The sequence below is a fragment of the Dama dama genome, chromosome 1, assembly GCF_033118175.1.
Source record: "Dama dama isolate Ldn47 chromosome 1, ASM3311817v1, whole genome shotgun sequence".
Classification (NCBI taxonomy): domain Eukaryota; kingdom Metazoa; phylum Chordata; class Mammalia; order Artiodactyla; family Cervidae; genus Dama; species Dama dama.
The window spans coordinates 4,808,730-4,819,472 of NC_083681.1; the positions used below are offsets into that span (position 1 = coordinate 4,808,730).

A 10,743-nucleotide genomic window follows, 5' to 3' on the forward strand; every position below is an offset into this window, starting at 1 on the left:
GACCAAACCAAGCATTTTCCCAGCTAGGACACATTGATTATTTTCTATAATGAGGAAGAAGCTATTGGAGATGAAGTTTATGGAAAAATTCTTGGTTAGATTAAAAAATGAAATCCAACTGGCTTTTGAAATGAAGAAGATAGGGAATGGAGTACTGTTTATCTAATCTATGTGTAACTCCTTTAGGGCTGTGGGCTGTGTGTGTGTCTGTGTGTGTGTGTGTGTGTGTGTGACTGAAATTCATTGATAAGCTATTCAAAAATTTAGACTGTCTCCCTGTTTACACACACATACAAGCACACACACATGCCACACTCAAGAACATACAATTTTGCAAACAATTAGGAGAATCCATTAATCCCTTTAATCCATTCATGAACCAATTCTTTCTCCAAATGGTCCACCGATTCCCAAGAAAGTTACCCTCTTGTAGGACTTAGAAATAGTTTAGACAAATATGCATTTAGATTTGTGTATAAATTAAAATTAAGTTAGAGGTCAAAAATTCCTATGAAATATAAATAAAATATATTTATTCAAAACACAAACTGCTTTTCAAAATATAAACAGAAAATATAAACTTGAAACTTTTGCACTGATTCAGAAATAAATGTTCTATATGACACAGAAAATGTAATACAGCTAAATTTAATTGAGTTATAGTTATAGGCTAAATATTTTCCAAGCACTTTTCTAATATTCATAAAATGCGTGTGTCTTTTGTTAATGAATGAAGAAACTGAGGCTCAAAAGTTCAAGTAACTGGCTCACTATCAGTTGCAAGTCCAAGCCCATCTGGATCAAAAGTCCAGAAAAGATTATCCCTATCACTAATTATAAGAATATTCTAGGCCACTATACACAAAGAGTATGAATTAATAGAATCTATGTGGGATTAATAAAGGCTGCTTTTTTTTTCTTAGTCAAAATACAAAAAAACACTAAAGAAAAGAGAAGAAAAGACTGATGTTAAAGATCAATTACCCTTGCAACTTGTTATTAAAATTTGTCAATCAAAGACGTGATGGATCACTATTTACTTGAAATTCTTCCTATCTCTTGGCTCCCGTGAATTATTCTTACCTCACTTTCCTCTGAACTCTGACCCATTTCCTTCAGTTTCCTTTTCTTTCCTTGTCCCTGAAGTACTGGTATTTCCTGGGATTTTGTCCTCAGCATTCTTTTCACTGCTTTTTGCTCATCCACATCCATGGTTTCAGCCATTATTCAGTGTCTCTCTTCAGTTCAGAGTGAGCCCAAGAGCTCCAGATACATATGTCCAAAACTCTATTGCATTTAAATGCCTCCTTATCCGTATATCCACACTAAACTCACCTTCCTCATTCAAATCTGCTCCTTCTTCGGTGTGCTCCTTCCTAGTTTGGTTTTGATAATTTGTCAGAACTAAAAATTAAAGAAATCATCTTTAATTTTTACCATACTTCTTTTCACCAGCCTACACAGACATCCAATCCATCACTACATTCTGTCAACAGTTCTGTATGGATCTATTTACTTTTCTCTTGTCTCAGAGCTTCCACTTTTATTCAAGAACTTATCACCCTAAATTGTACTACTTTAAGGCAACTGTTTTTTTCTTCCCATTTTGCCCCCTTCTGATACATTTTCCTTCTTGAAATCATCCTGTTCTTTATAAAACATAAATCTGATTATGGCACTGTTGTGTTAAATCATTTATGGGTCCCCCTTTTATTCAAGAGTTTCCTTACAAGAGCTTCAAGCCCCTGTGTGGATGTACAAAGCTTCACCCCTTGGCACACCTATCCTTCCCCTCACACTCAGTACTACGGTCAGACTAAACCATATTCAATGATTTAGCAACTAAACATCAATCTTCATTTCTAGTGAAAGTGAAAGTGAAGTCACTCAGTTGTGTCTGACTCTTTGCGACCCCATGGACTGTAGCCTACCAGGCTCCTCAGTCCATGTGATTTTCCAGGCAAGGATACTGGAGTGGGTTGCCATTTCCTTCTCCAGTAGAATGTCTTAAAGACAGTTGTCCTTGATAAACATGTTTAATGAATAAGTGACTATGTTTATTATCTAATCTAGAGAGTGAATGGGCAGAGTCATTACAAAATATGACTTCAGTCTTTGCTGCATCAGTCACTGTCATCTGATTAATGAATAAGTTGCCCAGAAATGTCTTGCCCTATTTTCTTCAAAATATTAAAATAAAATTAGAAAAAAAAAAGAGTTATTTTATTTCTTGATTCAAGTAATCTCAGTACAGATGTATTTTTCACATCCAGGATCTCCTGGTTAAAGTGCTAGGATAGTGACTAGAACAACTGGGTTCAAATCTCAGCTCTGTGACTTATTAGCTACATGGTCTTTGGCAAATTAAGCGATTTCTTTGAGCCAAATCTGGCTTACCTAAAAAATAATGACTATCTTCGCAGACAGGCTCACTCCAAGACTAGTTGAGGTCAAATAAAATCATGTACACAAAACCAGTTTAAAATTTGTGTTATAATAAAATGTAAGGTATATGGAATTAATTCTTCATTTTAAATTCCTGAACACCAGTAAAATTCTGTTAATAAGATATATACATAATTCCTAAAGTCAGAAAGTAAAAATTGTTCCTCTTTGAGAAATAAACACCTCTTTGGAGAATTCATTAGAAAAAAGTAAAGAGAATTTTTTCAAATGGCTTTATGGAAGTTTAATCCTGTGACAATTCTGAAATACATCAATGCAAATTGTGCATCATTTAAGAAAGGTCCAAGCCACAGGAATATGACTCATCTTTGTCATCAATCTCATGATGGAAAATTAAGATAAAAGGGGGAAATAATATTATAAAACTAAGTAATTATTTCAAATCAACATAGAATCTTGCTATCAACTCAAAATAAGGAAACCTAATTACAGTAATCCATTTTCCTAAAAACAATCAGAAGTCAAACAATATTCAATTCAATTCAATAGAATTCAATATTTTAATATATTTCTTATAACAACCTATAAAAGTCAAAATATCAGAATTTTAATTTTAGCATTTTTAAGATATTATATTAGTCCAATATATACTCTTAGAATGCCTTTTTAGGGTTTCATGTTCCTGAAAAGAAAAATATATCATATTTAAACATTGTTAAAGCCAAAATTCAGCTTCAGTTAAAGCTTATTAATTCAGCACCCTTAAATTTAACATGTTTGAATTAAGTCCCTAGTACATAAACAAAAATGCCTGCAGACCCTATTGCATATACTGTCACATTTAAAACATATTTAGATTAACTAAACAAGTATATTTTACATAATAACCTACTTTTACAAGTAGCACTCAACTTGGATATTTAGGGTTGATAACTAAACCCTTCACAAATAGAATTAATATTTAAGGTAAAAAAGAACAACTTTTTCATCATTACTAGGGTATAATATGCATTCTATTCTTGATTTGCAACTTTCCAATCCGTCATGTTGCAAACCACTGAATAGACAGATTTTAGACAGAAAAGGAGAGTAAGATAAACAAATCATTAAAAAATAAACAAATAAAAGACAACAAAAATATTAACCAGTTAGTCTTTCCTATTCAAGTTTAAAAAGTTGGAAATATTCAACAAAAATTCTATTTCACCTAAGTGACTACTTAATCTGCATGACTACTTAATCTATATCATTATGTATTTCCTACTACCCATTTGAAATTAAAAGAATAATTTGAGAAACTGAACATCTCTGTGTTTTATTGTAAAGAGACTGCTTCTTTCACAGGATTTCAAACAGAACTGAACTAAAGGAATAATTGCAATATCTCATTTTTTTATCTTTTAGAAAACTTGATGATAGACTATGTCAGTATTTTGGTTATTATTGCTTTGACCAAATTTAAGATATATCATCCTCCAAACAAAAACATCTTTATTAACTATTAGAAAAATATAAGAACACAGCCTCATTTTAGGTTGTCTTAAATGTTTTGCAGAGAGCATACTCAATTTACCTAGCATGTTTGCTTGTGAAGATAGCTATTTGGGGTCAAATGCATAATATTTTGTTAAAGAAAATTGTCCACATCAAATTATTTTTTAAATATCTATTTTGGCAAAGCCCATACTTTGAATAGATTACAGCAAAAAAAAAAAAATGTATATCTTTAATTACATTTTGAAATTTGACTACCTATTACACCTATACTTTGTTATTGAAATATGCCATAATTCTATTTTATCTGTATTTCTTATAATTTTAGTTTTATACTAGGCAAAGTATGATTTTTCAACAATGGGAATAGTTTAAAAAGAGAACAGTATTTTAATTTAATCTTACACAAATGCTGTTTAAAAAAAAAAAGTTACAAGCCAAAATAAACCCCATTCTCCTTCAGAAACTTGAGATTTACCCCAACAGTGCAAATTTTGAGTTTATTGGGGTTTATACTTAAGTAGTATGTAAACTCCATACACAGAATGTTTAGATTGTCCAAAATATTCCTTAAAGTTTAATTTTGAGACAGAAGAATCAACCTTAAATTACATTTATCCAGTAGATGACCAATAATACTCTTTATTCCTTAGTCTGCCTTTTTTAGTTTTTAAGTGTATATTTCATAAAATAAATATATCCTGCATAGTGGTTCTCATTCACAAAGACACTAGATTACGCAGTTTTACAAGGATTCACTTTAGGAAAATCATATTTAAAATAGACCTAGTTGAACACACATTATACCTTTATATTTAATACAACATGAAAAATTTTAAAACCTAGTCTGTATCACTATGAGGAATAAGTTCATGTTAATTCTCTAGAACATTATTTTTACCTTTTGTACCCAAAGGCATAGCACTTGATATATGAGGTTGCCTCATGCTTATTGCTTATGTTTCACCTTTAATTAGACTGGAAAATCATGCGTGTACAGGCTTTCGGTCAGTTCACTTAACAAACACCAGTCACCTGACCCATACTCTCTGAACGTTGATGTTCCCCAGATTCTGCTTATATTCACCTTAAGGACATTTGGCATACTCATTTGTCAAAAAATTTTCCTTTCTTCACTAGAAAATGTATTTCCCGTATTTACAATTTATTTTTTTAATACTTTAAACATGTACACAAAGTCAATTACAAGTGATTATGAAAAACATGATACCACTAACATTACATTACACTTGGAATCAAAATAAGCAGACTTTGTTTTCTTAGCTTCAATTTTCTCAATTGTAACATGTTAAAGAAGAGTGCACTGTCTATATTTTATACCTGTTTCTACCTTTTCATGATGTGTACAGTTTCTTATCAATTTCTTATGTTTACAGGTTCTTTGCCACTAACATTTTATTCTATATAGCATTTTTATCACATAAATTATACTAAAATTAACCTGAATGAGATTAACAAATTATATGGAAGGAGAAAAGAAAGAATTATTACTGTAGTTTGTAAAACTGGAAGCCATAATACAAACTTTAGAATACTTAAGAACCTAATCTGGAAAAAATAAAACTAATATAGCTCCACTTTTATGAAAGTCTTTCAAAATTAAATAATAAAAATATATATTTAAATAGCAATTTACTGTAGACAAAGTACCTTCAGATGTATTTGAATCATGAATTATTTTTAAACTTAGTAGTGTTTTTGTTGCCAAAATCTTAAGAGAGATATAAGGAAAATACTTAAATCAACAGATAATATTCATGTACTAAGGAAAATATTTTATACCTAGAACTATTTGAAATGTTGACATCTCTATCAAAACTTGGAACATAAAATAATAACAAGACATTAAAAGAAATAACTATCCATAAACTTAGCTCTAATTTATGTTCATTTCTGCTTAAAAACAATTCCCATATAATAATCTTTATAATGAATATTGATTTTATTATTAAATAAAAAGTGATTTTTCAAATTAAGTAGTACTCAAAGGAACTAAAGCATTCCTACAAATTAATACAATTGCTGCAGATTAAAAAAAAAAAGTCAAATGCCTTAACCTCCTTATGAAATGAAGTTCAAAAATAAAGTATTAATTAGGTGCCTAAAATTAAGGAAACATGATCATGTTATTTGTTAGATAAATTAATTGCAGATATATATGAATCAAATGAAACAGATATGCTCCTAACACATAAAAACTCTGTTTTCAAATTCACTTGTTTGTTCAAAATACACTTTCTTGTACTTAGAAAGAGTGCTTTCAAAATAAAAGTATACTCAGCTTGATATATTAAAAATATTATACAATGCAGACTGAATATTTTATTATTGTTGTGCAAAACTTTATATAGAAACTATTCCTACATGTCTTACATAAACTATAACAATTATCTTAACACATAAATTTTAAGAAGCAGTAAATTAGCATCTAAAAATAAGGAGGTATGGAAAACATGTATTTCCCTCAAGAGTGAAATGTAACCTAAATGCTCTATTGATCATATTTTATTGATTTTTAAATTAATACACAGTTGCTTATAGTTTTACTTTATGTTATACAGTATTTTCACAAGGGAACTCTAAAAAAACTGTTTAATTATAGCATTAGGTAAGGTCACCAAATCTTGGTTTTATTGTGGGGATAAAAGATCCAGCTGGGTTAGTATATGAATTCAGTGGATTGGAGATGAACATGATTTGCCACCAAGGTAAGAATCCATGGAGCTATAGCCATAGGATATATACATTACCTGATAGCAAGAGACATTTACAACCCAGAATATAAGAGCAGGGCAGCCTCAAATGACATCACCAGATCATCTGCAGTGTCAACCAACCTAGTGGAATATACATCCTCCACACCACCACTCCCCGCTTTCTCACTGTTAACAAACCTTCCATTGCCTTTACCAGTTTAAGAGAGCATGTGTCTTCTTTAAAAGCAAGATGTATGCTCACTCAAGTGAAAAGCAAATGCAAACCAAACGAAAAGAAATAAAAACAAAACTGAGTACAATTTTCACTAACTTGATATTCAGGTTGTAGGAATACTACTGAAATGTTAAAGGAGAAAGTAATTTCAAGAAAAAGTAAAGAAGAAAGAAAGGAAGAAAGGGAGGGAGGGAGGAGGAGGGAGGGAGGGAGAGACGAAGGGAGGGAAGGAGGAAGGAAGAGAAGGAAAGACCAGCCAAATATCCCTGAGACTATATCTTGACTGTAACTCTGATTTCTTCTCTAACCAGCAAACTGTGGAGAGCTTGAATGTCTTTCTAAAATATAATAACAGTAATAATACAGAGGAAAGGGACTCTATTGCCCTATCTTAACTCTCTTCTCATTTATCTTCAACTTATGTTTTACTTACAAGCATTTGTTACAGCAAAGCTGTTGGCGGTCTCGATGTTGTCCACATGAGGTACCAAATTAAAAGGAGCTTCTGACGCATTGGGGCTAGTGTTATGAAGAAAAATTGCTAATCGGAAAGCAGTGTACTCCTGATCTGTGTTTCGGATGAAGAGACCACCTATCAAAAACAGCAGAAAAAGCCCGTTCAGTGTCTCCTCTTGTAACTATTATTACACCCGCACCAAGCACTGTCAAATCCACGGCCATTCACCAATACACACTTTAAGGAGCTAGCCCTGCCACATCTTGGGAGACTGCCCTTTGTCTCTAAAGAGTATGTTTAGCATTTCAGTCTTTAGGACAGCTCAGCTTTTTACTGTCCCAATTTGTCATGATCACAGTGACCTCTGAGACAGACCATTGAATGTGTTTTGCCTTCTCTCTCTTGCCCTCCCTATGATTCCCAGCACACTGCCACAGAAGCCAGCTCCAGGCATTTCTAAGATGCATGCAGATGAGCAGAAAAGACAATTTGCATTAAAATACAGAAATGAAGGTTTGTGGTGACATGCAGGTGAGAGGGAAATCAGAAGGGAGATCTGAACTTTGTTTTTATGCAGTTCCTGGACCCAGCCTAATTAGCCCCGGTTTGTGCACTGTCCACAAGAAATGATGCAGTGTGAGCCTGGGCTTAGCTGGAAGGAATTCAATAGCTGCGTCCCATCAAAAGACAGGGAAGAACAGCAAAAAAAAAAAAAAAAAAAAAAAGCCAAGGACAGAACGGATAGGGTCCCTAGAAATAAAGTCCAGAGGGAGGATTAAGGGCAAAAAATTTAGGAGGAAAACAAAAGAAGAAAAGGTTCCAGGAAAGGGATATAATTTTGGAATCGGTTAACTGGTAGCAAGCAAAGGCAAGGAGGTCGGAGTGTAAATGTCTTTTTTCTTTTTTACCTAAACAATGTCTTCTTGTAACAGCGAAAGCTGTTGCCTATAGCACGGGAAGAAGAGTGGATGGGTTTTGTTTTGTTTAAGCAAACTCTAGATCCCTTCACACTCCAGAGAAAGAAATGAAAAGAGACATTAGATATTAGATTTTATCCCAACTTATCGCAATCCTACTTCAGCGACATGAGGCAAATAGGAGTATAGACTGAGGATGGATGGAATATAGACTGAGAACCGCTCTGTGCTGTTTCAACTGAACCAGCACCAAGCAGGCAGTCCTTATAAAGGGAAGAAAGGACGAGAGAAGAAGAGGGGGAAGGAGACGCCGACGGTTCCCTTAAATTGCTTACCAGCAACTCATTTAACTCACTTTCGGTATCTGCTAAAGCCACCTACATGCATACCCCACTGGATTAGAGCTTACCTATTTGCACGCTGCTCGGAAAGGCTCCCATGGCGAGTCCCCAAAATCCAGAAAATAACAAGACAATCTGTCTGCAAATAATCCTCATCTTCTTTTCTCCTCTCCCTGGCGCGCGCTCTTTCTCTCGCACTCTTCCTAAAGACCGTTCAGAGAGGCATTGAGGACTATGGCGCTAAAATTAAAAACAACCGGAAAAAAAAAAAACGAAAAGAGGTTTGGATGGTTTAGGGTTATGACTTCCCTTAGCAATCCATCCCGAGCTGCCAGATTTTTCCCGCAGTCTCCATAGCCCTGGGAGAGGTTTGCTGTCCGGCTGCAAATATTGCACATGCAAAAGATGGTGGTGGAGCGGCTCCTGGCTGCTCGCAGGGAAGAGACATGCGCTCTATCTGTGCCTAGCTCACACTCACGCTCGGCCCTCGCTTTCTCACCTACACACACACACACACACACACACACACACACACGCACGCGCGCGCACACACACACACGTACACACACTGGCGCCGCGGACGCCGCGCGCTCCGCGGCTGGGGTCTGCCACCGGCCACCTAGGGCCCCCGCCGCCCCGCGCGTCGCGCCCCCCGGCGGCCCCTCCGAGGGCGCCGAGCGCTAGCTCCGCAGGTCGCTCGCCCACCGCACGGCGGGCTTCGCCCCCGGCTGCTCACCGGAGCGCCCCAGGCTCTCCGACGCTCCGCAGCCAGTGGAGGCAGGTTTTTCCCTTTCACCGCTCCCGCCTCTCTCCTTCCCGCGTTGGCAGGAGGCTGCACTCTGAGGGTGGGCACCCCCAGGGTCCCTCTCTTTGCTCTCCAGGCGCCCCTGTTCCGCGGCCACGTGAGGCTGGAAATCCACCCGCGGGCCGGGTCCTCAAGCCCCGACCAGGGCCCCCGGGAGCTGGTCCCTCCGGGTGCTCCCGGCCCGCTGCCGCATTCTTGCAGGCTCTGGGGAGGACCAGCCGCCTCCGTCTCCAGCTCAGCCTTTCTCTCAGCCTCGCCCTCTTCTGCCGCTGGGCTGCGCACAGGACTCCTGTCCGCGCTGCAGCAAACGTTTCTCATCCGCAAACAGCCCAGGGAATCTGAAGGGCCTGAGAGAGGGCTGGGTGAGACGAGGGGCCTCAGGGAGATGAGGAAAGGCGCAAAGGGCAGCCGCCGGCGAGTCTCAGAGCCCGGCACCAGCCAGGGAGGAAGTGAGGAAGGTCAGGCTGGAGAAGAGACACGGAGAGGCCGAAACAGACTAGTAAAGAGAGCAAGGAAAGAAAAGTTAATTTAAAGAACAAAGAAGGGTAACGAACAAGGTGGGGCAGGGACTGAGAAATGAAAACTGAGGCCCTATGGCCTCTACGTTGTTCTTTGACATTCAGGGAACTAGGAGAAAGAACCGCTTGACCTACAAAGTAAGAAGAGGAGTTAAAGAGTCCTTTCTTCGCAGGCTCTTTTTCAGGTGACAGGTTTCCTCTGTGCTGGTCCTGCCTCAGGATTTAGGAAACACATAGTTCAGAGGCTGAGGAAGGAGAACCGAAAGAGCAGCGCTTGGGTTAGCAGGCACAAGTGACTATCTGTGCCCGATAGAAAAATCGGATGTTTTTCATGCACATCTTTTCTTAACTGGAACTCCAGAATACTCAGCTCTACTCCATGCCACCCCAGCAATGATGATGTCAATAGTTGCTTTAAAGGGTAGAAGAAAATGAATTGTCCTAGAAAGTTTTAGAGCTATGGTGTCACTGCCTCTCCATAGGTCATCTTTAAGACTTCCTTTCACTTGACTGTGTTGGATGGAGTCTGTGCCACACCCAGAGAGCCACTGCAGAAGCAATAGATGAAAGGTTTCTGATTTCCTCTCTACCATCTGAGGTCTCCTGACCTAGACAGTATATTCAGTCCCCGAATTCCATTAAGTTGTGAAAGAAAACGTGTTTTAAATCTTTATAGGTCTTTGGGTGCCATTGCTTGAATCATACTGTTTTAGAGTCTGCAAGACTGGGTCACATCAGCTAAAGCCAAGGTTCTGAAGAATTGTTAGAGGGTAGGATTCTGCTTAAAGGTTAACTGTAAGGAATTTTAGAAATCTAGTGGCATGATGCCTTCATTTAATGTATTGGTATCTTT

General features: G+C 37.1%; 1 protein-coding gene across 1 annotated transcript; it reads right to left on the reverse strand.

Moving 5' to 3' along the window:
* Positions 1 to 754: 754 nt before the first annotated feature.
* Positions 755 to 9,690, reverse strand: LOC133064610 (uncharacterized). The gene is made up of 5 exons (XM_061154937.1): positions 9,304 to 9,690; positions 8,636 to 8,807; positions 7,286 to 7,444; positions 1,336 to 1,404; positions 755 to 795 (listed from the first exon to the last, which is right to left on the reverse strand). The coding sequence occupies exons 1-5, from the start codon at positions 9,688 to 9,690 to the stop codon at positions 755 to 757; spliced, it is 828 nt and encodes a 275-aa protein (XP_061010920.1).
* Between the last annotated feature and the right edge of the window lie 1,053 nt (positions 9,691 to 10,743).

Coding starts and splice junctions, on each gene's coding strand:
- LOC133064610 (XM_061154937.1), bottom strand. CDS start 9,690: ATGAGAAACGTTTGCTGCAGCGCGGACAGGAGTCCTGTGCGCAGCCCA. Junction 1,405..7,285: donor CTTTGCTGTAACAAATGCTT/GTAAGTAAAACA, acceptor TTTAATTTTTAG/TTCTGACAAATTATCAAAAC. Junction 796..1,335: donor AGCAGATTTGAATGAGGAAG/GTGAGTTTAGTG, acceptor CTTTTGATCCAG/ATGGGCTTGGACTTGCAACT.